Source organism: Myxine glutinosa, chromosome 6 (assembly GCF_964187855.1).
Source record: "Myxine glutinosa chromosome 6, kmMyxGlut1.1, whole genome shotgun sequence".
NCBI classification, from domain to species: domain Eukaryota; kingdom Metazoa; phylum Chordata; class Myxini; order Myxiniformes; family Myxinidae; genus Myxine; species Myxine glutinosa.
The window spans coordinates 95,937,650-95,964,733 of NC_136266.1; the positions used below are offsets into that span (position 1 = coordinate 95,937,650).

Consider the following 27,084-nt stretch of genomic DNA (forward strand, 5'->3'; position numbering starts at 1 on the left):
GAGTGAAACAGAACAGCCTCTGCAAGTAGCGATGCATTATTTTGGGCAGTGTTATGTTCTCTTTAAGTTGACATCTTGGTTCTTCATTTACATGATTGCAGCTTTGTTGTGTTGCCTTCGTATGGAAATCGACTTTGTCTGTCTGTCTTTGCATGTCTTTGTGAATTGCCCAGATAACATTACACAAGCAGAGGAAGTGCTGGAGCAAAAGACGTAGTTTGTGGATGAACTAAATGTGGATCGAACTTATTATTTCATCTGACTGGCGTCACCAGGCCATTTAGAAATATCTTCGAACAGGCTGGGAGTTAATTTATGAACTGTTTGGCATATGCTTTCAAAAAATGGAATGAAACTGCAAAAGAGTTTTTAAAAAATTACCTTTAAGCCAATAAATAGAGGTAAACAATTGATTTCAGCTATTGTTTTGTTCCGCATATTCTTGCCAAAAGCCCTCTGCCATTATGACGTCAAATGACTCTTTGAACTTTTTTCTGGATTTATGTTTTTTTTTTTACCTTGTGAGCAATTATTGATTGTAAATTATGAATATGTATGCATTTGTGATTCAGTCATTGGCTGCCAGACATGCTTTTAATAAACCATTTTTGATTGGTTGATTGAATCATCAAACACCGTAGGAAACAACCGCCATTATAGAGTTGACGAGGTGTGTATTTCACTGCAAGGAAGTACAGCACAATGTGTTCCATCCATTCTGAACATGATTTACACTTTAAGATCTGGCACTAATGACTGTTAACCGGCGAAAAAAGGAATAAGGTGAGCGCAACCATGCCAAACTAACAATACTCCACAGGTGGGAAATCAAATCCAGAAAGATAGTGTGATCAGCAATAACAGGTGATGGCCCAACCACTAATCCTTGAATTGTGTCCAAATACAACAATTGTGAGGTTGTTACAACAATCTTTTCTTTTTTTAACAACAAGGTATGTATATTATTTGCTGTGAATGATCAAGTATGGTCTGGTTGATTTGCATAGGGTGTAGCATATGCCAAAAGGAATTGAAAAGGCAAATATTGTACTGTTTTAAAGCAATCCGTCCATCAAATGTAATGTACATATTCTTGGCTAAGCGTCGGCAATGCCGGAGCAGTTCCTGTGCAAAGGTTTGGTTGGCAGGTTTGATGTTACCTTTCCAACAGGAAATTAGTGCAGCAATCTGTAATATTTGTTCAAAGTTTCAGCACATAACTCACCCTATAGGTGAGTTTAAGTCCCAACCCAAGACAACGGTTTCAGCTGCTTATACAAGATTTGTTTACGCCATCTGTCAGGGTCAAATATACCATTTGTTTATACCATCTGCATCTGACAATTCACAAATGATAGGTGGTTTATATAGTTTCAAGTGAAGGTCTTTTTTTATTGTGTGACATAACGATGAATATGAAACACCCAACTCTGCAGAACGTTTCCGTAATGATTTTTTTCAGAGATCTGAGAACAGATGTTTTAATGTTTTGAATTCCCAAATCACAAAGTTTGGTCGTCTGCTGCGCTTATTGCCGAGTATACTTCCAGTCGGAAATGCCATTTGTCTCCAAAAATAAAGGTTTGATTTTGACGGTGCTGGCTTTCCAAAATGCTTCTCAAAGTCTTCTTACACGTGTTTCATCGTCTTGTGTTTCTCCTCTCGTGGTACCACACCACTCAACCAGTCTATCGTCCTCTGTAAATGGACTGACTGGTGCCTGCCATCTTGGTTCAATGTATTATCTGAAAAAAAGAGTAAAGGCAACAGTATAAATACATGGTATAATCAAATCTTGTATTGAAGCACCTAAAACCGTGTCCTGGGACTTATGACTCACCCTGTAGTCTTCATGAAAGACAACACAGAATCATTGATGTTCATCATGACCAGAGATGGTAAACGAGGCCTCCACACATTTGCTCCTTGAATGTTTTCCATTTCTCTGATGCTGATTGTCCTCTTGTTGGCTTCTCCCAATCGACATCACCCAACTCTCTCCTCATACCCTCGAAGTTTGCCTTCCTGAAATCTAACAGCCTTACTCTACCATCCTGAACTCCAACTATTAACAGAATCCATGAACACACTGTTATGGTCAATTGATCCGAAATGCTCCCTTACCGTACCTCCACCTTCTCCAACATATTGGGATCGTTACGCAAAAGGAGGTCTAACCCTTCGCTTCCCCAGGTGGGCTTATCTACAAATTGGGTTAAAGAGCAATCCTGGACTCGATCTAGGAAATCCTCATCTGCTCTGCCCTTTCCCTGTTCCTGGATCCAATCTTTCCCTGACGTTGGTTTTTTTTTTTTTTTTTTTTTTTTTTGTATACTGAATCGAGGCTCGTGAAAGAGCTAACATTTATTTCACAAACAAATCAACCAGACAAACAAAATATACAAAAAGAGGGAGTGGAAGACAAGATGGGGAGAGAAGGGGAAGCACACAACCACAACATTTGAGAGCAGGGAGAAGTGTGGGAGGGAGAGGGCTTGGGGGCAGGAGGCGTGGGAAGGGGAGGGGGGGGGAGAGGTATAAAACACAAGGGGACCGAAATTAGCGGGGGTAGAAAAGATCAAGGTTTTGGATGGGGGAGGATAAGAGATGGTGGTGAACAGCTGTTTTAAAGACCTGGAGGGTGGAGTGGGATTGAAGAGAGTGAGGGAGTTTGTTCCAGAGGTGGGAGAAAAGAGGAATGAAGGAGTGAAGGTGAGCAGAAAGTCTTGATTTTGGCAGTTTAACCATAAGAGGGTTGCAGGCAGATCTTGTGCGACCTGTAGGAATATTTGGGGGACAGAGCCCAGAGAGGGCTGGGGGAGCAAGGCCAGAGAGGAGTCGGTAGAAGACAGAAAGACCACCAACCTGCCTGCGGTGAGTGAGTGAAAGGCCCATGGAGTTAGCTTCATCGCGGGAGATTCCAATGATTCTGAACGCTTTGGTTTCAACAGCGTGAAGACGGGCTAGGTGTGAGGCAGGAGCACCAGACCAGAGGGGAGAGCAGTATTCCATATAGCTGCGGATGAAAGCCTTGTATGTGGTGAGGAGCTCAGGTGTGCCAAGGAAGGACTTCGCACGACGGAGGATGCCCAGTCGACTGGCTTTGGAGGCCAGATTTGAAATGTGGTTTTCCCAGGAAAGATCATGGCAAATAGTGAGACCCAAAAGCTTGAGTGACAGAACTTCTTGGAGAGGATTATTCAGAAAGTGGATGGGAGGGTTTTCCAGTCGGTCTTTTCGGAGAGACATCGTAAGAGTGTGAGATTTATCAGGATTGAAAGACATGAAAGAAGTTAAAATCCCCCATAATGAATACTCTTCCCTTACCACATGTCCCTTTGAATTCTTCATGTATTCCTCCTTCACACCATGAGCCCTATCTATAAAAGCATCCCACAAGTATCCTACTCCTACAGTTTTTACAATCTCTACCCATACAGAATCCTCCACATGAATTCCCTACTTAAGGTCCTCCCTTCCTACAAATAGAACCTAAAACCCTATTACTATTAGCTTTGCCTTTGGCTGTAGTTTCGTGTCTGTCTGCTTGCTGTCTGCTATTCGCTCCCCTATCTACAACCACCCTCGGAACCCTCTACGTCACATGGTCCTAGCACCATGGACTGCATTCTAAAATAATTCGTTAATTAAATCGGCATCGGCAGACGATGACCACAGAAGATCGTGACGTCAAAATTTCCGGAGACGTTTTAGGTGGCACGAAACAGCGTATAACAAAAAGTGTCTGAACACCGATGCAGTCCTAAATGTAGGGTAATGTTAGGTGCGCGCTACGACACAGACACACACGAAGATAAAGCTCCGCCCTCACATACAACCTCCAATCGCACGAGGAACTTTATGCCACGTGACCCGCACGGTGCGTAAACACTGGTCGACGATTCGCGCATGCGCACTGCGTGTCATTGCGCGGCTGATGCACAAAGACGCCGCGAGTGGGTTCGTCGGAACCGTTTTCGGACTATGGGGTCGTAGCGACCGCGTTACGTCGGTGCGGCGCAAATCGCTCGGCAAACAAGTTTCGTTCCGGACTTCACTTACCGAGGGCAGGAGGGAAGGGAGCGCCATCCCGGCGTGCCGTCGGTCTGTGCGCTCATCATCGGCGGTTCCAGCCATGTCGGTGCTCGTCTGAAGTAATTTTTGGAGAAAAAGACGCCGTTCTGCATCGGCGCCATGGCCGATCAGGGCTATTCCTGGTGAGAGCTCGACGACGGTCGAGCGGTTGTTCGTATATCGATTATCGTGTGGCGACTGCTCGTCCGTCCCGGTGCTCGTTTTTCGTTGGCTTATTTTCCTCCCCGAATCGGATCGAATGTCGAGATTCGTGGCTCCTGCTGTCCTTCCGGCGATGAGTGCAGTCTGGACGTGAGCTGAATGGTGAGGCGGTTGTCGGCTGGAGGGCCCTGGCAGCAGCCGAGCCTGTTTGGCACCCTGACTGCTTATTCTTCCTGGATTGGCGTTTAAAAGCTTCGGCTCTTTTGTTCGGAGACCAGTCGTCGATGTTATTGGGCGGTGTATGTTCCTTCATTACCGCGTCGCCCTTTTGTTCCAGTGTGGAGCTGTGATGTGACGCCGCCTTTGACCTCGTTGTGCCCCGAGTGTGGGGAGTCGAGGTCCATTGCGGTTCGTGGGTAAAAATCGACGATTCATGGCAAATCTGCCATCTGGATTATCATGAAAGTGATGGTTGTTTGGATGTTGTGGTTGATGTCTTTATTTTTCCAGTAGCTGCCGAGTTCATGGGGACCGTGGTTCCCGCAGTGGTCGGTAGTTGTGTAGTCGGGTCGGTTCCGGGTTTTGGTTTCCGACTAATTGAGATTTTTATTTGATCTAATTAATGGTCGTCTGGGTTCTTCTTCCTCGTTCACGTTCGATCGTTTCACTTCCCTCTTGTCGTCGTCATTGCGATATGTTTATTATTTGGTTTTGATGCAACGAACTTTTAGGGGAGTTCTTTATACCTGCGCCACCAATGGTGGATGAAGGTTATCTTTTCACCCCTGTCTGTCCGTTCGTCCCTTTGTTTGTGAACAAGATATCTCAAAAAGTTATGGATGGATTTGGACGAAACTTGTTGGACATGTGTGTTTGACAAGGAAGAATCGATTCAATTTTGGTGAAGATCCGGATCCGGCTAGTAGAAGTTTTAAAGTGATTCTTCGCCATTGAGTGATATGGCCAACCAGGTGGAGGTATGCTCTCTACTGAGTGCCGTTCTACTTTTATATTTCCATTGGTGTAAGTTTTATCAACAAACTCTTCCGTTAAATTTACAACATGAAGGTTATTACTGTTTCCAATTTCTCTGATGGGAGACAATGACGATGTTTGCTGATGATGATTATGATTGTGATTGTTTCCTGATGATTATGATTATATGACGATTTTTCCTTTTTTTTTGTGTACAAGGTCGAGGCTCGTGTAGGAGCTAACATTGATCACAAACAAGACAAACTTACACATAAAACATGATGAAGGGAGCGGGGGAAAAAGATGGAGAGCAGGGACATCGGGAGATCTGTGGGAGGTAGGGGGCTTGGGGAGGAGGCATGGGAAGGGTGGGTGGGGGGTAGGAGAGGTAAAAAAACAAAAACACGTGGACTGATGGGAGATTATGATGTTTTCTGATAATGATGATTCTCTGATGGGAGATGATTATGATTATGATGATATTTCTTTGATGGGAGATGATGATTATGATGATGTTTCCCGATAATGATTATAATTATATTTATCTGATGGGAGATTGTTGATGATGATGTTTCCCACTACATCAAATCAAAGCTGTGCTTCGAGGGTGAGTGGTCGGATGGTGTACTGCTTCAAGTGGAATCTTGCGTTGTGTTGTGTGGTGATCGAGTCGTAATCAGATGTTGAGGTCTAGGGACCATCTTGGTTCAAAGTAAGATATTGTGGTTGATATTGCTGTTATTTCCCCGTGTGCGCACAAAGCCAAAAGTGGAGTTGAGCAATTGGTTCTCTGTCTGGCCACAGACGTCAATCTTTGATCCAGGAACTACTTGTACTATTGGTTAAAATTTAATTTGATCTTTTGAACAGTGCAGAACACGAACCTGCAGCTGAGCGCACTACGTTTGCTCTGAACTTTGGCTCGGAATTTGGCAAATCGTACGGCATCTCGACCCGACTGCGCATGCGCACACAGAGGAGTAAGGTAATTGTTTTAGTCTATCTGCCTTTCTGACAGGTAAACAACATTGAAAATAACTCCAACCAGGAAACGTAGTTTTTAGGGACATATAAAGGACACAAATAACAGGCACGAAGAACTAATATGACGTGTTAAATAAGGTGGTGTAAAAGACGGTGCATCAATAGCGGTAAACTTCCAATTCAATGTTTTTATTGTTATTATTATTATTGTTTGTTTAACTCAACTGGACTATGTCCAGCTGAGTTTTTGTCGACACCCAGTGTCCGTCGTCTGTCGTCTCTGTCTGTAAACAATTCGACGTCTACGCTCTAAAAGTCACAAATATTGATGAAATTTGATGAAACTTGTTATGCATCATCTTTAAGACATAAATTTGTTTGGGATTGCATTTGGGCATTGCACGCCCAAAAATGGGCGCGGCAGGGCGGCCATATTGAAAATCAATTTTTGTCATATATTTTTAGCACATATAAACTATATAGTTTGTGGTTCTATTATTATGCATATTCTAACCATATTGATATAGACCAGTTGAGTTCAGGTTCCCTGGAACCTCTAGTTTTTTGTAGCCTTTCAAACCTTTCTTTTATTTTAATTGAATTATATACTTGAACACTGTAGAATGCAAATCACATTATTGGCATTTTCAAAACCCTTCCGTTTAACAGTACTTGGGGAAAATATTCACGTTTCCTGCACTGAAGGCCGAGTAACTGCGATACAGCATTCGGACAAATATGGAGCCGCTTGGTGCAGGGTTATCATTGCACCTGTTATTCAAAGTTCACAAACAAAACTAATATAGGTCGTTCTTGGAAACGTAAAGCAAGAGCGTAATCAACTGTTCCTATGTATTTTCTCAACATTACGCAGGGTAAGGTGTTCTATGACGTCCCTCGTTATTTATATAATTTTTGGATTTGACGGGTGTGTCTTGCAGGATAAGATGTCAGAGATTGAGTTAAGGTTGTTTATAGAGCGCCAGAGACTTCCAGTACCAATAATTAGCCTCGCCCGTTCCCCAAAGAACATGAGAGGTTAGTGGTGTCTGTGTTCGTCCCCGCCTATAAACACTTCTACTTTAATTCCGATTGTTCATTCTCAGATATGTCGTAATCTTTATACCCCATAGAGGCTGTGCAGTGTTAAATAGACATTCTTATACTCTCCACCTACTCCCAACTTGCAATGTCGGCATTGCTAAAGTATTGCTATGACTGGCTGGTTTTATCTATTGCCTTGACATGACAGTCCAAAAATGACTATTTTATCTAATGAACAGTTTCTCAAAGTGAGGTACTTTTTTGAACCCTCAAGTCAGCGCTAATTATTTATTTATTTATTTGTTTATTTATTTGTTTATAATGTTGAAGGCTAAAAGGGTGGAAATGCGAATGGTTCGACGGATGTGTGGAGTATCGTTGAGAGGAAGACAAATGATGAATTGCGAAAGATGATGGGAATAGAGCCTGTGATTGATGCTGTGAAGAGGAACAGGTTGAGATGGTTTGGTCATGTGTTGAGGAAGGATGAAAGTGACTGGTTGAGAAGAGTGATGGAAATTAATGTAGAAGGAAGTAGAAGATGGGGAAGACCGAGAAAGACTTGGCTAAAGATGGTGGAAGAAGAAATGCGGGCAAGGGGGTTAACAAGGAGAGATGCAGAAAATAGGGCAAGATGGAGAAGATTGTCATGGGGACCGCAAGGCTAACCCCCGCTCTAGCAGGGAAAATGGCCTTTAAAATGCATGTTGTTGTTGTTGTTGTTGTTGTTGTTGTTGTTGTTGTTGTTGAAGGCTCCATTCACGGACTATATATATAGTCCTCATCGATGCCAGGCCTTAAATAAATGAGCTGCACAAAGAGAAATAATGGAGCATGTAAACGTGAGGAGTGAAAATGAGTAAGAAAAATGTATGATGATTGTTTGCAAGAAAGAGATGTTGAAGCTAGCTCAGTAGATATCGTTTGAGTGAGACAGAAAGTAAGACCAGCAATTCTACACGGAGAGTGTAAGATGGTTCCGGGCACCACTTTAACGCTCCCTAGTCCGAACCGCAGTACTACTACCCTGGGCGGTTGCTGTCTACAACCTACGACCTAAAAAAAAAATCATTTTTGGTTTTCACCATTTGTGTTATGGTCACCAATGACGCCAGTAATAATAACAACAAGAACGGCACTTGGTAGCTGAACAGTTTGCATTTTATATCCCACTGATGGGCCGGATCTGCATACAGGCCTAATCCAAAATCGAATCTGCTTGTTCTTGTCACCTACCCAACACATTCATCATGCTTCATCGTAATTCGTCCACAACTTTTTAAATGTCGTACTACATATCGTTTTTGCCCCTATTCCTTCATGGTAAAGAATAACTTGATAAATAAAGTAAAACAATTATCATATCCGGATCCTCATCAAAATCGAATTGATTCATCCTTGTCGTGCTCCCAATCTGTCCACCAAGTTTTGTCTGAATCCGTCCATAACTTTTTGAGATGTCCTGCTCACAGACAAATGGGTGAAAACATAGATACCCCAGTCCACCTTCGGTAGCGGAGGTAATCGTAATTATTCTTTCCTGTCAAGATACGATAGGAGACTTGATTTTTCTAAAGCTGGAATTTACTGAGATTTTTCGAAAACTGGAAGTTAGCTTTTCAGTTTCCTTATGAACCAAAACTTCTCCTGGATCTCTCATGACACATTGTTTGCCCGTAGGGAGAAAAAAAACAAAAACCAAAAAAAAAAAAACAGACTACAAATTGGCATAATTGCTTTAATAATGTATACTTATTGCATTTGAAATTGTTAAAATGTAATTTAAGAGTACAGTACTTGCAGTGAATTTGTACATCTGTTCAATGTGCCAAGCCAAAAAAGCTTTTGTGTTGCCATAACGCTATTACCAAAGTCTAACTAACTTTTTGACTTCTTTAGGGTCTCAAGACAACTATTCACCACCCCTAAGTATCATTTGTCATTCACAATCATGATCTTTTCTATCCCCATTGACCCCCACCCCCCTCCCCAAGGCCACTTCTTTCCAAGTCTCCAGTTGTTCCTTCCTCAGTGTTTGGCTGTTTCTATCTGTTCAGCACCATGTCCTCCCCTCCCCTTGCCTTCATTCTTCCTGACATCCCTTATTTCTCCAAGTCTCCTTCTATTTTGTCCCTCAACCCTGTTGAGTGTGTCCCTACCACCCCTCCCTCCTATATGTACTGTTCCTTTTCTTCTGGAACATCTTGTTACATAATGTTCTACCTGTTCTATGAGCCACGTCCTTGCATAGATTTTTTTTATTTATAAAAAAATTGAAATGTGGTTGTCAGAAATGGGAATGATAAAATTGCATTTCTTCATTTTCATGCAGTTCAGGCCGAACACATCGTCGAATATGTCGTATTCACAATTGCCATGCCCGACCTTTACATTGTTAAAACATAATCTTCTGAGAGCATGTGAGGCAACACTTTGTTGACAATACACCACCCAGAAAGGGAGGCTTTTCTGTGGAACTCTGTTCCGTGGATCCCTGCGAGTGTATATTAAAGTATCCATAGTCCGTCCTCAGTCCCTCTGCCCCTCTGCCTGTCACATACTTTCCACTGGGATGTCATGATGGTATTACATCTCGGATGGCATTACGTTTAGTGCTAGGCTAGGCCTCTACGGATGTGTACGCCATTGTGGTGTCCAGCACTTAACCCATCCCGTGCTCATATATATATATTTTTTTAAATTGTTTGTTTGTTTCTTTATGATGGAGTGGATATGGGGATGAAATGCACATCACCCGCAGTGGTGGGGGTAGGGTGGGTGAAAGTTACCTGAAACGAACACTTTTTTTTTGTTTGTTTACAAGATCGAGGCTGGTGAAAGAGCTAACATTAATGACAAAAACAAAACAAAAAAACAAACGGACACATAAGACGAAATAATGGGAGTGGGAGACAAGATTGGGAGAGAGGGGGAAGCACACAAGTACAACATTTGAGAGCAGGGACATCGGGAGATCTGTGGGAGGTAGGGGGCTTGGGGGGAGGAGGTGTGGGAAGGCTGGGGGGTGAGGTTAAAAAAGAACACATGGACACTGCTAGGAATTCCAGGAAAGAAGTCTGTATTTCAGAAAAGTGGATCTGGGGTGAATTAACAGCGGTAGAGAAAAGATCAAGGTTTTGGATGTGGGAAGATAAGAGATGGTGGTGAACAGCTGTTTTAAAGACCTGGAGGGATGAGTGGGATTGAAGAAAGTGAGGGAGTTTGTTCCAGAGGAGGGAGAAAAGAGGAATGAAAGAGTGAAGGTGAGCAGACAGTCTTGATTTTGGCAGTTTCACCAGAAGAGGGTTGCAGGCAGATCTTGTGCTGTAGGAGTACTTGGGATGGAGGTAGGAGTACTTCTCCGACCTAGGAGGTAGGAGTACTGTAGGAGTACTTGGGGGACAGCATAGACAGGGCTGGGGGGGCTAGGCCAGAGAGGAGTCGGTAGAAGACAGAAAGACCACCAATGGTGAGTGAGTGAAAGGCCCTCACAATCGGCTTCATCGCGGGAGATTCCAATGATTCTGAAAGCTTTGGTTTCAACAGCGTGAAGCTGAGCTAGGTGTGAGGCAGGAGCACCAGCCCAGAGGGGAGAGCAGTATTCCATTGAGCTGCGGATGAAAGCCTTGTATGTGGTGAGGAGCTCAGGTGTGCCAAGGAAGGACTTCGCACGACGCAGAATCCCCAGTCGACAACTGGCTTTGGAGGCCAGCTTGGAAATGTGCTTTTCCCAGGAAAGATCATGGCAGATTGTGAGACTCAAGAGATTGAGTGACGGAACTTCTTGGAGAGGATTGTTGAGAAAGTAGATGATAGGGTTGTCCAGACGGTCTTTTCGAAGAGACATAGTGAGAGAGATTTGTCAGGATTGAAAGACATGTTCCACTTGTTTGACCAGGTCTGCAGAGAGTGGGGAGGCTGCGGACTGCCTATCTGAGGGATGAGGTATGAGGTATGGAGTGGCAGAGAGTGGGGTCATCAGCAAAGAGATAGAGAGGATGTTCCAGAGAGTCAGAGAGATCATTGATGAAGATCAGAAAAAGCACAGGGCCCAGAACACTGCCTTGTGGAACTCCAGCCTGACCAGGAAGGAGAGATGAGAGAAATCCATTCAGGGCCACACGTTGACTACGACCAGAGAGGAAGTCCGCAAGCCATGTGTGGAGATTTCCATGGATACCATAGGAGGAGAGTTTGGTGAGTAGTGTGGGGTGCTAGACCGTATCGAAGGCACGTGATGTATCAAGGGAGACGGCTCTAATTTCCTGTTTGACATTGAGGACCTCCATCCATTGTTGAGACAGCAGAAGCAGCATGTCCAGAGTAGAGTGACCTGGTCTGAATCCAAATTGATGATCAGAGATCAAGCCATTGGAGAAGAGGAAGGATTTGATACAGAGAGATAGACGGGTTTGGAACTCAAGATTTTGAGGCAAACACAGAGTTGAGGCATTCAGGTTTTTCACGTGCGGAGTCAGCTGTGTATCCGTTTGAGGTAAGGGAGGGGATGGAGGGAGAGCAAACGCCAGAAACAGATTTGACAAGTTGCCTCCAGGATTTGGAAGAGGGAGACAGGTTTGAGAGTTCACTCTTGAGAGTCGAGAGATATTGTTTCCTGGCTCTCCTGAGGGTGGACACACACTTGTTCCGGGCTTTGTGAAAGGAAATGAGATTGCCTTCCGTTGGATTTGCCTTCCAGGAGGTGAAGGCAAGTTGTTTTAGGGCAACTTCCTCACCACAAGATTCCGTGTACCATGGACGGGAGGAAGGGTATGACAACTGAAGATGGGATGGGATAAATCTGTGCATGAGAGAGAGAGAGAGCAGTTTACTTTGGAAGAATTCCCAGGATGAGTTGCTGAGGTGCCATGGCTGGTGAGAGAGGTACCCACACCCAGCCAGCTGGCATGATGACAGTTGAAATCATCACATATGAGGAAGAGAGAGAGTTGGGATGAATAGATAGAAGTTGGTCCATGTTATCAGACAGCGAGATGTAGATGGAGTCATCACTGTTTGGTGGACTGTACAGAATACATATGAACAATAGGTGGGAGTGAAGGGGAAGCCATAGCCAGAGGTACTCCTGGGGGTGGGGTGGAGAGAACGCAGTGCAGGGAGAGTGAGGAAGAGAGTTTTTGATAAAGATGGCCACCCCACTTCCAGGATGAGGCTCAGGTCTATCATACCGGAGGAGGTGGTAACCAGGGAGAGATATTAGGAATCAGAGACATCTTGAAGGAAGATGGACTTCCCTTCCGAGCATTAACATGACATCAGTCATGACATGACATGACATCAGACATCAGGACTTCCGAGCATTGACATCTGCAGTTCATGCACAGACTAACTGTGCACATGCTTATTGCTTATTATTTATGAATCGAGCTTCAACCGCACATTGACAAACTAATCACTTGTCAATCTCTTCAATATACAAGTTCACAGTCACAGCTACACTTGTGTAACATTTGCGGAATAATACGTCTTTGTAATTGACTGTGTAATAATTTAATTGTGCATGTCGCTGTAAGAGCAGCTTGCTTGTGAGCTGCTCTGAGGGCAGCACCTTTTGTGTGCATGCTTCACCATCTTGATAAAAGCTCTGCTGCATGTGGTCTGAGTCTGAGTTCAGGTGTGGTGATTGTGTCGGTTCAAATGCTAAATAGGCCCCTCCTCCTCAGGCACAGGCTCAGGATTGTCAACGGAAGACCCTGATGATAACTGCCAACTGAGATGGGGTTTCTCACCATTCGCATTAAAGACGAGAGAGAGTTGAGTTGCATATAATCGTGTGTTTTGGTCTTTTTTACTGGGACTAAGGTGTTGTGATAAAATGAGCCCTTCTTATAAACATTTTTATTAAAATTGATGAAAATAAATCTCGGAATCTTCAGTTTACGATGCCGCACACCCCTTTTTGTATTATCGAATTTGCCGATATATGAACAGTTTAAAAAATGTATTATTGCGTTGACTTTAAAAAAAAAAATTATTTTTTTAACATCTTATCGAGCCGATAAAATTGAGATAATGCCCAGACCTGGTGGTTAGAATCCCACGATCATGCAATATAATTGTATACACGGTCGGTAAGAGCTTTAGTTTACTTTACCTTTTTTTTAGTTTTAGTTTGTTTATTTTTAGTTTTAGCCATGCTCTTTCTTGGGCAAACCACATTTCAAAGTTTGCCTCCAAAGCCAGCCACCAACTTCCTCTCTATCTCTTTGCTGATGACTCCACTCTCTGCCGCTCCATTCCTCTTCCCTCAGATCGGCAGTCTGCAGCCTCCTCACTCTCTGAAGACCTGGACAAAATCACAGACTGGTCAAACAAGTGGAACATGTCTTTCAATCCTGACAAATCTCACTCTCTTACTATGTCTCTCTGAAAAGATCGACTGGACAACCCTCCCATCTACTTTCTCAACAATCCTCTCCAAGAAGTTCTGTCACTCAAGCTTTTGGGTCTCACTATCTGCCATGATCTTTCTTGGGAAAACCACATTTCCAAGCTGGCCTCAAAAGCCAGTCGCCGACTGGGCATCCTCCGTCGTGCGAAGTCCTTCCTCGGCACACCTGAGCTCCTCACCACATACAAGGCTTTCATCCGCAGCTCGATGGAATACTGTTCTCCCCTATGGGCTGGTGCTCCTGCCTCATACCTGGCTCGGCTTCACGCTGTTGAATCCAAAGCTTTCAAAATCATTGGAATCTCCCGCGATGAAGCTATCTCTGAGGGCCTTTCACTCACTCACCGCAGGCAGGTAGGTGGCCTTTCTGTCTTCTACCGACTCCTCTCCGGCCTTGCTCCCCCAGCTCTCTCTGTGCTCTGTCCCCCAAATATTCCTACAGGTCGCACAAGATCTGCCAGCAACCCTCTGATGGTTAAACTGCCGAAATCTTGGCTCTCTGCTCACCTTCACTCTTTCATTCCTCTTTTCTCCCGCCTGTGGAACAAACTCCCACACTCCCTTCAATCCCTCTCCTCCCTCCAGGTCTTTAAAACAGCTGTTCACCACCATCTCTTATCTTCCCCCATCCATAACCTTGATCTTTTCTACCCCCACTAATTCACCCCAGATCCACCTTGTTTGAAATTCCAACTTCTTTCCTGGAAATCCTGGCAGTGTCCATATGTTTATACCTCTCCCACCCCCCCCCCCCTTCACATGCCTCCCCCCCTTCACATGCCTCCCCCCCAAAGCCCTCTCCCTCCCACAGATCTCTCGATGTCTCCATGTCTCTCGGTCCCTGCTCTCAAATGTTGTGTTTGTGTCCTTCCCCCTCTCTCCCCATCTTGTCTACCGCTCCCGATGTTATTTGTTTTATGTGTCTGTTTGTCTTTCTGTGTGATTAATGTTCGCTCTTTCACGAGCCTCGATCCTGTATACAAAAAAAAACAAAAAAAAAACTGGGCATCCTCTGTCGTGTGAAGTCCTTTCTTGGCACACCTGAACTCTTATCCACCTGCAAGGCCTTCATCTTCAGCTTGATGGTGTACTGCTCTCCCTTCTGGGCTGGTACCCCTGCCTCACATCTTGCTCAGCTTGACACTGTGGAAACCAATACCTTCAAGATTATTGGAATCTTCTGTGATGAAGATGAGTCAATGGGCCTATCACCTCACCATCACAGACAGGTCGTGTTCTCTGTCTCCTCCCACCTCCTTTCTCGTCTTGCACCTTCTGCCCTCTCCTTGCTTCATCCACAACCAGCTACCTGCATGGTGAGTGTGGTCCATCAGCAAACCCTTTCCAGTGAAGCTCCCAAAATCCAGGATCATTGCTCACTCCCACTCATTTGTTCAACTTTTTTCCTGCCTATGGAACCAACTTCCACATTCTCTTCAATCTTCTTCTTCCTTCCAGGTCTTCAAGACAGCTGTTCAACACCATCTCGGATCATTCCCAATCCAAAACCATTTCTAATGTTTTCTACACCCGTTTACCTCACCCCCCCAAACCTACTTCCTTCCACATTTCCAGTTTTTCCTTACTGAATTAAACTTACTTTGAATTAAACAGAACACCAATTTTATTAACACCAGATCCAACTTAAACGTGCAATGTTTAAATTGGACATTTTTTCCTGAGTTTGCTTCTGTATCCATCTTGTCCACCCCATTTGGCATCCCCTTCCCCTCATTCCTCTCCCCCATCTCCAACTCTCCCTTTATTTGGTCCTTCAACCCTGCTGTTGATGTCCCCCTCACTCCACTGTTCCTTTTGTTATTATGCGTCCTGATCTGTTCTTTGCTCTAGCTCTTCCACAAGCCTCGACTTTGCATGTAAACTTTTTTTGCTGTTTTACACTTCTTCAATTGAGGGGAAAAGTTTTTTATTTATTATAAATATCACAGGAACACTTTAAATAACTTCATTGCAATATAGTGCAGGCATGTTTCCCATTGAATGGTAGCAAAGCAAATTGCACTTCTTGCTGTCTGTGCAAAGGACGTTGCCGAAGTAAACTACTTCGCAAGAGTTGATAATTATCAAAACCACCAACTTGAATCGAGTCCACAATGCTTTTAAAAGTTGCAGCATTATTGAGGATTATAATTTTCTTAAACTGCCGAAGGCTTCCAATCTCTGTTGGCTAGATGTATGGTGATGTTGGATTAAGTAAAGCTGTATTGGTGAAGAGGGTGCCACAGATATTGTCCGTGCACGGTTGTCACGATTTAATATCCAACTGTCACTCTTTTTATTAATTGAAACAAGCTGCACACCATCTACGACATAATTCATAAGTACTGGTGTTGTTCTTTGCCTCGCAAATATATTGCTGATGGTAGCCGTACCAGCCGTGCCGCTCGATTGCGGTGGTTTCCTGTTAAAGCCCAGTGCCAGATTTAACAGCGATTTTTCAGCAGAAACTCTGGCCTAATGGCACTTGGTCATATCTCATAAATTCATGTTTCGGCAACGGGAAGGTTATTTATTTATTTATTTTTGTGTGTGTTTTGTTTTTTATTTTTGTGCTCATTGTCTGTACTGGAGCTCTCTTTTGATGTCTGAGCTCGAGGAATTTCGTTGATGAATCTCTGCTCCTGCATTTACCTGTCACTTAAACGCAGTTTGTTGGTATTTCATATTTGTGAGCTCAATGAATTGCTTGAAGAATGACGAGTTTTGATTGTGACCACATTTAATGGTATTGCTATTGTTCAAAACGGCTTCCTTCTGTAGATTTCGGCCCTCATTCCCACCTCCATCATTCCCACTGTGTGTATGTATATGTGTGTGTGTGTGTGTGTGTGTGTGTGTGTGTGTGTGTATGTATGTATGTATGTATGTATGTATGTATGTATATATATATATATATATATATATATATATATATATATATATATATATATATATATATATATATATATATATATATATATATATAATGTAATGGCACAATACTCGCTATCAAAAGTGGGACACGAGGGTTGCAAAATAAATACTTCCATTTAGTGTTCTTGTAATTTTTACTTAACAGATGGATGTGTCCTCAATCAGAAAAAAAGCCCAAGAAGATAATGCAATGTTCATACTGTTCATGAAATGGCCTCAATCATGAAAAAGCTGCTTTTTTTAACGTAAGTTACATGGTGTCCACTTTCCCTCTATATCTCCCTGAAACAACACATTTGCAGGGGTTGTTAATGATTGTTAATAATGTTAAGAGTGCCTCATGATAATATACCTATGAATGCCGAGAAAATATAAAACTGCTTAATTTTATCACAAATACATCAAGTGGACACCGTAACTTACGTAGTATGGTGTATCAAAGGTCTCTGCTAAACTACATTGCTGCACTTTCAAAGCACTCTTTATTTACAAATATGTCAACCACACACACACACACACACAGACAAATGTAACTGAGCTCATTAACATCAATTTTATTTGGCAAACCATAGACATATTAACACTTGCGTCTACGTAAGTTACAATAATGACGGTGGACACCAAATGTCACAAGTTCAAGCAAACAACAGTTTATTGAACATGTCAACTTATTTACATGAAAGTTTCAAACACGAGATGTGCTGTACTGTTCATCGTCTTTTTTGGGGGGGGGGGGGGGGGAATTGAAGAAAACAGTGAAAAAGAACAGTTTCGTTTCTTGTTTACCTGGACAATTGTCATTTTGAGAGCATGTATTGCCTCGCCTGCAAACTGCAAGAATTTCCTGCATCTTGGACTTTCAATAATGCCATGCTGTTTCAGTCTCTGTTTTCTTCTTGGAGTGGTCTTGATTATAAGTTGTGAGAGGACTGCCGCGTACTGATCTCCACTTTTTGGCATCCCTTTCTTAGCACGGTACACTGCTTTGCGTAGGGCCTCTTTGGAGCACGAAGGCTGTGTTTGATCCGGTGTTTTATTTGTAGTGGCACTGTTGGATTTCTGCAATCGTTCCTTCTTCTCCTGATAGAGCTGCCTACGTCTATCATTTGATCTTCTTCTTGCTTGTGCCGTTTGTTTTCCCCTCTGCTTGGTTTTCTGCTGTCTCCAGATTTCTCGCTGGCGTTCTTTCCCAAAACGCGTTTTGGGTGTGTACTTGTTTGTGGTTGCATGACTTCCATCCAACTCCAGCTTCTTTTTAGCACGATACCGCTGGACTCGCAACCGTGTTTTCTCCCTGTATTGTGCTTGCTTTTCTTCACTCAGACTAATTAGGTGCAACTTTACCCGCAAACTTTCCGTTTGTTTGAAGTCTGCATAGCGTTGTGGATTAACTTTCATATTTCTTCTCCAATCTCTTTGACGCTCTGCTTTACTCTTTTTCGCTTTCACTGATTTCACGTCTGGTGCTGTTGGCTGCGATTCTTTTGGTTGCTTTAGTCTCAGTCTCAGGTGGTCACGCGTTTCCTCCATTCTGTAAAAACCAAAATTATAAGTAATCATCATTCAAACGCATCATCATTCATTCAAATCATCAAATGCGTTTCATATTTCAGCGTTCGTTCGGAACTGGCGGCTGCTTCAGGCATCTATCTGATTGGATGATGAGTGATAGGCATTCCACCACCCCACGAGGCTTGAAAACCCGTCTTTTGCTTTCGCGGTGTAAAAGCCTAAGGGGGTTCTACGTACGTTACAAAGTGGACACGGATATTATCTTCGGCGAAAGTTTTAAATTTTCATCCCCAAGGTCAAGGTTTCAGAACTTGTGTGAATACTAAGGAAAAGTATTCAATGCAAGAAGTGTTCATCACGTAGTCAGTATTCTACAGATAGTTAGGAATTGTTATAATTGATTCACCAAACTGTGAAAGTTCAGTGGACACGGAGGTAACGTACGTTCCCGGTAACAGTCTGATCGATTTATTGATTAGGTAACCACCTTTCCGGAAGTGATTGTTTGTGGATATATTTCTTTCATCCACAACCAAACCAGGGTCAAAATGTAAACAAAGACAATATCCTGTACATGTTATTTTTCATTTTCAATAATACTTGTCACGTGATGTCCCATTTTTGGATGCCATTTTGGGCTAATGTTCGCAATAAAAATAGTGAATAAAACACACAATACACACATCAAAGTTTTTTTATTTATTTCTTTTATATCTTTATACATATACACATATCATATAACAAGGATACTTTCATGGTATGACTACTTTGCAAGCCAGAAGAATGAATAAACTGCAGACACAAAAGTTAGCGAATATTGTGCCATTACATATATAGATATAAAATTATATATATATATTGTGGATCTGCCGCCGGCCTTCTCACCTTACCAAGGGGGGATTAGTCCCCTTGTCTTTGACTGATCAGCGCGACCCGGGACCTATGACGTCCCTTCCGGACAGCGCGAAATAGGGTATTAGGACCAAATTCGCTATTACCTAAATACTCGCGCTGCCCTGAAGCGAGGAGACAAGCCCCGCACGAACCATGTGTGTTGATACGCCAAGCGGTTGCGTACATGCGATCCGTGCCGTTATCACTTACTCGACCCCGATTCAAGCGGTTCTTATTCGTACCACGCTTAGTCAATGAAGAAATCACAAAGGCGATCGAATTGGGAAGCAAAGGAATAACAGGTTTAATTATTATTATTTACAATGTACAATGGTTCAAGAGCAGAGACACAGAGCAAATCCTTAAAAACAGTCTTATACTTAATCCCAAGGACACGGGACCGTCTCACACACACACTCACACGGGGATTGCAGATGGCAGGACGATGTTCACCAGCTCGCCCAGGGATGGCTCTCGTGCAGTTCTCTCCGGTCCCCGGCACGTCCTTTCGAGTAGGTGAAGGCAGGAGCTCTCCGCGTGTCGTCTGAATGGAGCGAGTTATCATGGGGCGAATTGGTAGGGAGCGGACTTTGACGCGGCTGGCGCTTATTCACTTGCGGCTATGGCCGTGCTTACTCGCATGGCTGTAAAGCGCAATAAGCGTTACCGGCGCGTCTGGCTGCGCCCGCGTACTTGGCAGTTCAACGCCTCTTCTTCTCTCTCTCTGCGCAAGTCTTTAAACAACGCACGTATCCTCCGCAAGTTGGCCAAACAACGCGCTTATCTTGCGAGTCCGAATCCTTTCTCTCTCCTCTGCGAGTCCTGGCGTGCGAGTCGTTATCACAACGAGCAAACCCCCTCAGGTCCTTTTATCTCTCTCTCCTCTGCGAGTTCTCTCACGAGTCATGTCGAGGGCTTTTCGCAGCGCGTTATATAGCCACGCCCGGCGAACCTGCTCGAACTCACCAGACGTGCCTCACCATGCCCTCTCATGCCATGCCGCTGGAGCCCTGATTGGCTGGTGGCTCTTACCGTCATCGCCTCTGCCGCTCCGATCTCAACGCCACCCCCAATCTCAACGCCGCCCCCACCCTTTTTAGGCCTACCTCGTGTTACTCGACTAGTGGGCAGCCAATGCTTAACAAACTGGATCGAGGCTAGGGTGGCTGGGAAATCGGTGGCAAGTAAAGCCTATTTTCCTGTCTTTACACAACGCAGGCACTAAGAGGGGAAATGGCCTATTCTTACACATACTAAGACATAACTATACTACAAATGGGCCTATATGTTGCTCATGTGACTAACTATGGGGGGCAAACCGTTAACCTTTAATGACTTCAATGTGCCAATCTCAAAACCGTAGATATATATATATATATATATATATATATATATATATATATATATATATATATATATATATATATATATTACTGAACAGCAAACGAAACGTCAGTCAGAATCAATATTTTGGAGTCTATTTTCAAGTCATGATAAACATGAAACATCACAGGTATGGTCACCACAGTTCAAACAATAATGTGAAATGTTCTGAATAAGAAAAACACAAGACCAGGTGAGAACAAGGGAGGTCAAAATCAGTATCTTGTGTGACCCCCGTGAGCGTTGATGACAGCCATACATCGTCTGTACATGGAGTGGATTAATCGGTTGATGAAGGCATTTGTCACTTGGGCCCACACTCTGAGAAACGCCTGACTGAGTTGAGCTGCAGTTGTCGGCCTTGGTCGAACGTCATTCAGTCTTCTTTGAACCTCGTCCCACAAGTGCTCTATCGGGTTTAAATCGGGGCTGAGCGCAGGCCAGTGCATGGTTTGGATGCCATTCTGTTGCAGGAAGTCCCTTGTTGCTCTGGCAGTGTGGGCACGGGCGTTGTCCTGCTGGAAGACATGATTTCCGACGTCCAAAATGTGGCACAACGTGAGGTCTGAGGACTTGATCGATGTAGCGAGCAGCTGTGACACCATTGCCTCGTCCTGGACCAATATTCTGGAACACCACAGGACAGACTTTGTGATTGAGAGCAATAGCACCCCATACCATGATGTTTGGACCACCCCACAAGTCTCTTTCCATCACACAGTCATCTGAGGAGCGTTCCCCACGTCTATGCCAAACTCTCACTCTGCCATCTGCCGTGGTAACACAGTATCGGCTTTCGTCTGAGAAAATAATGGTTCTACACTGCTGGTAACGCCAATTTTGATGCTGTGTGGCCCACTGTAGTCGGGTCACGGCAGTGTCGAGCTGTAAGAATGGGGCCACGATACGGCCTGTGACAACGGACATCCCTGTTCTTCAAACGTCGACGGACTGTATCACCACTAATGTGTCTCTGGTGGGTTCCAACTGTTTGTCTTGCAGTTTCTGTAGCCCTGGTGAAGCGATCTTGGATGTGATGACGCACAATCTGTCGATCCTGTCGTGGTGTTGTTACCCTCGGTCTGCCACTGCGTGGGCGTTCATCGGTGCTGTTGGTGGCCTGGTATCGTTCCTGTAACCTGTAGATGGTTCTCACGTTGACATGGAAAGCATTGGCAACCATTCGTGCAGTCTGTCCAGCATGCAATCATCCAATAGCCTGGTCTCTCTGAATCCTGGTAAGTCTGGGCATGGCGCTGGCATCGAAACACGAATGATGAACACATGCTTTGGGGTGCACGTGCATTTTGTGGGGGGTGCACACGCTTTGGGACAAGGAGACGCACGTGCATTTTGATTTCCATGGGAATCATGCACGACTTTGTACCATGGCCCTTTTTTTGCCTGCGTTTTGGTGACCTGTTTTTATCCACGTGTCCACCACTGTCGGTAGTTAGGATTAAATTTAGATACAGACTATTGTAAATAACGAGATATCTAAACCAAATGCATTGACATTTCTATGGGAAATGTTCAGGAATTATTTTTATGAAGTGACGTTTCTATTGCTGTGTGTGTGCGTGCGTGCGTGCATGCGTGCGTGTGTACGTACACAGTCACGTGAAAAAGTAAGTACACCCCATGTAAAGTTTTGACTTTTTCAACATATTTCAACAATATTGATAGATAAAGGTGATATAATATAACAAATATCATGAAACTTACATTTTGTAGTCCATTGTATAATTTAAATAAACATAAATACAAATTTCGCATGTGGAAAAAGTAAGTACACCCCAGGAAATGTTTTTTTAAAATCTTTTTGACATATGTGGACATATCAATATTTGATCTTAATTTAAACAGTATCGAGAGATAAAGGTGATCTCATTGAACAAAAAACAATGAAGAATTGACTTTGCAATAATTTATTCAACAAAAAATTGTTGCACAGCATGCACAATTGCATGCACAGCTCGTTTCAAATCCCCCCACAAAATCTCGATGGGATTTAGATCCGGGCTTTGACTTGGCCATTCCAGAACCCTCCATTTCTTTCTTTTCAGCCATTCCTTGGTGGATTTACTGGTATGTTTAGGGTCATTGCCATGTTGCAAGGTCCACCTTAGGTTGAGCTTCAACTTTCTGACAGATGGTCTCACATTATCCTCAAACACCCTCTGGTACAATGAAGAATTCATAGTGGATTCTATGATGGTGAGCTGCCCAGGCCCTGATGCCGCAAAGCTGCCCCAAACCATAATATTTCCACCACCGGTCCACCATGCTTTACAGTTGGTATCAGGTTCTTGTGGTCAAATGCTGTCTTTGGTTTTTGCCAAATATGTCTTCTGGTACGGTGGCCAAATAGCTCTACCTTTGCCTCGGTGTTCATTGGCAAACTTTAGTCTTGCCCTGATGTTCTTTCTGGACAGCAAAGGTTTCTGCCTGGCACACCTCCCATGCAGATCAAATTTGTGCAGCCTCTTTCTAATGGTAGACTCGTGCACTTTGACATCAACAGTGGCAAGAGCTACCTGTAGGTCCCGTGATGACATTCTGGGGTTCTTAGAGACTTCTCTCAGCATCTTGCGATCTGCTCTCGGGCTGAGCTGCGAGTTTCTGCCATCTGAAAAAAAACTGGATAAATTAAAAATGTTATTTTTTGAGCAACCTCTAAATAAGTTCCAATTGACCTCATATTTGGTTCATATGATCTTTATAAACATAGGAACAAGGGCAGCCTTGTGGAGCATGGATTTTTAATAGTATTAAATATTACATATATCCGGTACCCCGGTGTGTACCCCGGTTTGGAATAGGGACACCGTATCCCTGCGTGTCCTAAGAGGCGACTAAAAGGGTTGGCGTCAGGAAGGGCATCCAGCCATAAAAAAAACATTGCCTCAAAAAGAGAACCATGACAATTACAACTACATATAGGCAGGGTACAGCCCGAAGTACCCCGTGGGGGACCCCACTCCCTCTCGTCAAAACTCAAGGTGGGGAACCCGATCGAAGCAAGGGTGGAAATCACTCCATTTATGACGACGAAACGTCTGATGCCCGACGTGGAGATCGGTTTCTGAGGTTTGGGACATGGAATGTAGGGACAATGACAGAGAGATCAGGAGAAGTGGTGGAAGTATTGGTCAGAAGAAGAGTGGACATATGTTGTGTGCAGGAGACGAGATGGAATGGAAGTGGTGTGAGAATGGTGAAGGGTAGGCAGGGACAGAAATACGAGTTTGTGTGACAAGGGAGTCGTGCTGTGAAACAGCCTCCTCCCCCGGGATCACCTTTGTGTCCCGGAGGTGCCCCCAATCTCGCCGACGCACCAGCAGGTAGTCAACGGTTGTCGTCGACCCACCTGACATGTATGTAACAAGCTTATTATCCTCTTTCTGGAACTGAGTTTTACAAATCAACAAATCAGCTCCATCAGCAAACTCCAAAATCCTTTCACCTTCTCCATTTCTCACACCATATCCCTAACCCCCATGAACTCCCTCAAAACCGTCCGTACTCCTTCCCACATGTCCATTTAGGTCTCCTCCGACCACAACAAATTGCTCATCTTTCACGTTTTCCATCAGCTTCTCTATCGCACACCAGAACTTGTCCTTCTCTTCATCGCTCCGACCAACCTGCGGAGCATATCCCGAGATGACGTTCACCAAGAGCTTTCCAATCATCATTTTCACCATCATCAACCTTTCACTCACTCTCGTCACACTCACCACACCGTCTTCAAACTCCTCAGAAAACAGGACACCAACACCATTCATGCCTCCTGGGCACTTGGTTGTCTGCGATATCAGGGTGAAAGGTGTGAGGAGAGCTCGGCGGGTGAAGTACCAACCGAGAATGAAGGTGTGGAGGTTGAAAGAGGTGACGGTGAGGGAGGCATTAAAAGAGAGGCTGAGTATGGTAGAGGATGATGTGGTTGAGCTTGAAAGTGGTTGGATGTCAATGAAAGATAGTCTGTTGGGAGCCGTTGGTGAGGTATGTGGATGGACAAAAGGACCACCGAGGCACTCGGAAACATGGTGGTGGGATGATGAAGTTGGAAAGAAGATTGACGAGAAGAGGAAGAAGTTCAAGGAGTGGCAGAAGGCGAAGGGTATGAGGGCAGAAAAGGCAGAGCATGAAAGTTATAAGGCAGCCAAGAAGTCTGCAAAGAAAGGTTGCAAAGGCGCAGGAGGCATGTAGGAAAATGTTCGGAGAACGTTTGGATTTGGAAGAGGGTCAGAGAGCGGTATTCAGGATTGCAAAGCAGATAGCGAAAGAGAGGTGTGATGTGATGGGGGTGAGTTGCTTGAAGGATGAAGTGGGGCAAATCGTTGTGGACCCAGATGGAATTAAAGGAAGATGGAAGAGATATATGGAAATACTGTTGAATGCAGAGAATGAATGGGATGGCAACATCGAGAGTAACCCAGTTTTCGGACCGGCAGAGAAGATAACCGAGAAGGAAGTTGAGGAAGCGATAAAAGCAATGAAGAGTAGAAAATCGGGCGGGCCGACGGGAGTTGTGGGAGATATGTTGAAGGCAGCGGGAAATTGGGGTGTGAAGAGAATGACAGAGATCTGCAATCTGGTGGTGAAAGAAGGCCGCATTCCAGTGGATTGGGAACTGAGTACCCTCGTACCTCTGTGCAAGGGGAAAGGTGACCCTCTGGACTGTGGCTCGTATCGAGCGATAAAGTTATTGGAGCATGGAATGAAGGTATTAGAAAGGGTGTTGGAGAGGAGGATAAGGAAGAAAGTGAAGATTGACGAAATGCAGTTTGGATTTATGCCAGGAAGAGGAACGACAGACGCGCTTTTTATTGTGAGACAGTTGCAGGAGAAGTCCATGGAGAACAGGAAGAAGTTGTTTCTTGGGTTTGTTGATCTGGAGAAAGCATTCGATAGGGTTCCACTTGAAGTAGTGACATGGGCATTGAGGAAGTTCGGAGTGGAGGAATGGTTGATCAGAGTCGTGATGGCAATGTGCAAAAGAGCGCGCACAGCTGTAAGGACGAAGGATGGGAACAGTGGTGAGTTTGAGGTGAAGGTGGGAGTGCATCAGGGGTCGGTACTAAGCCCACTACTATTTGTAGCTGTGATGGAGGTGCTGGCTCGGAACATAAAGGAGGGTTTACCGTGGGAGTTGTTGTATGCAGATGATCTGGTGTTGATTGCAGAAAGTATGGATGGACTGAAGGAGAAGATGAACAAGTGGAAGGAATGTATGGAGACAAAAGGTCTGAAGGTGAATATCGGAAAAACGAAGGTGATGGCAAATGGAAAAGCATGTGGTGAGGTGGAAAGAACTGGGAAGTGGCCGTGTGCTGTGCGCAGGAAGGGTGTCAGAGTGAATTCCATTCAATGTACAATGTGTGCTGAGTGGGTTCATCAAAAATATAGTGGTTTGAGAGGGTCATTAACCAGTGTGGCAGCTACATTCAAATGTAAGGTGTGCACAGAGGGAGCTGCAGATGGAGGAAATGTTGAGTTGGATATTGGAGACGGCGTGAAGCTGGAAGGTGTGAAAACATTTTGTTACCTAGGAGAAATGCTCAATGGAGAAGGTGCATCCGACTTGGCAACGGTTGCTGGAGTGAGATGTGCATGGAAGAAGTTTCGGGAACTGAGTGGTGTGCTGACGAGGAGGGGAGTGTCGTTGAAGCTGAAGGGAAAGGTGTGTGCTGCATGTGTGAGAAGTATTATGATTTATGGGAGCGAGACATGGGTAATGAACGTAGAGCAGCAACGAAGGCTGGAAAAGGTGGAAATGCGAATGGTTCGGTGGATGTGTAGAGTATCGTTGAGAGAGAGGAAGTCAACTGGTGAATTGCGAAAGATGATGGGAATAGAGCCTGTGATGGATTCTGTGAAGCTGAAGAGTTTGAGATTGTTTGGTCATGTGTTGAGGAAGGATGAAAGTGACTGGTTGAGAAGAGTGATGGAAATGAATGTAGAAGGAAGTAGAGGACGGGGAAGACCGAGAAAGACTTGGCTAAAGATGGTCGAAGAAGAAATGCGGTCAAGGGGGTTAACAAGGGGAGATGCAGAAAATAGGGCAAAATGGAGAAGATTTTCATGGGGACTGCAAGGCTAACCCCCGCTCTTGCAGGGAAAATGGCCTTAAAATGCCTGTTGTTGTTGTGGACCACCCATATATATATATATTATATATATATATATATATATATATATTATATATATATATATATATATATATATATATATATATATATATATATATATTTACCACGGTAAATCAAAAAGTAAAGGCAATATATGTGCAAAAACTAACACCCAATAAATTGCCTTTACTTTTTTTATTTACCCTCATATATATATATATATATATATATATATATATATATATATATATATATATATTTCAAAAACCTCTCTGTCCACATGACAGACTTCTCCATCTGCAATTATCTTCTTTGTACACATCTCATCAATGCCTGGCGTCTTTCTTTTTTCATCCTCTTCAAAGCCGTCCACACTTCCTCTTAGCGATTTCCACCAAATCCACCTTCCCTTCCACATAACTGTCGTTCCAGCTCGCCGTTGCTTCCTTTCTGGTTCAACAGCTGTTTTTATTATCCTTACCCCACCAGTGTAAGAGCAGTATCAATTTTGGCCCGAATACTAAAGGTCAAAGCCCCAGGGGTGGGTCACAGGGATCAAAATGGGGGGGGGGGGGG

General features: G+C 44.0%; 2 protein-coding genes and 1 long non-coding RNA gene across 4 annotated transcripts in view; 1 reads left to right on the forward strand and 2 right to left on the reverse strand.

Moving 5' to 3' along the window:
* Positions 1 to 27,084, reverse strand: part of LOC137430068 (acetyl-CoA carboxylase 1) — a 763,460-nt gene that overhangs the window by 520,751 nt on the left and 215,625 nt on the right. The gene's annotated exons all lie outside the window — the stretch shown is intronic.
* LOC137430065 (uncharacterized) lies at positions 576 to 4,654 on the reverse strand. The gene is made up of 2 exons (XR_013623830.1): positions 4,063 to 4,654; positions 576 to 1,745 (listed from the first exon to the last, which is right to left on the reverse strand). It is a non-coding gene; the product is annotated as an uncharacterized LOC137430065 (long non-coding RNA).
* The window catches only part of SPPL3 (signal peptide peptidase like 3), a 154,946-nt gene continuing 131,939 nt past the window's right edge, over positions 4,078 to 27,084 (forward strand). For both annotated transcript variants that reach the window (XM_068120577.2, XM_068120573.2), the window contains exon 1: positions 4,078 to 4,217. In XM_068120577.2, the coding sequence (XP_067976678.2) occupies positions 4,195 to 4,217 (23 nt within the window). In that variant the 5' untranslated portion in view covers positions 4,078 to 4,194. The remainder of the gene's footprint in view (positions 4,218 to 27,084) is intronic.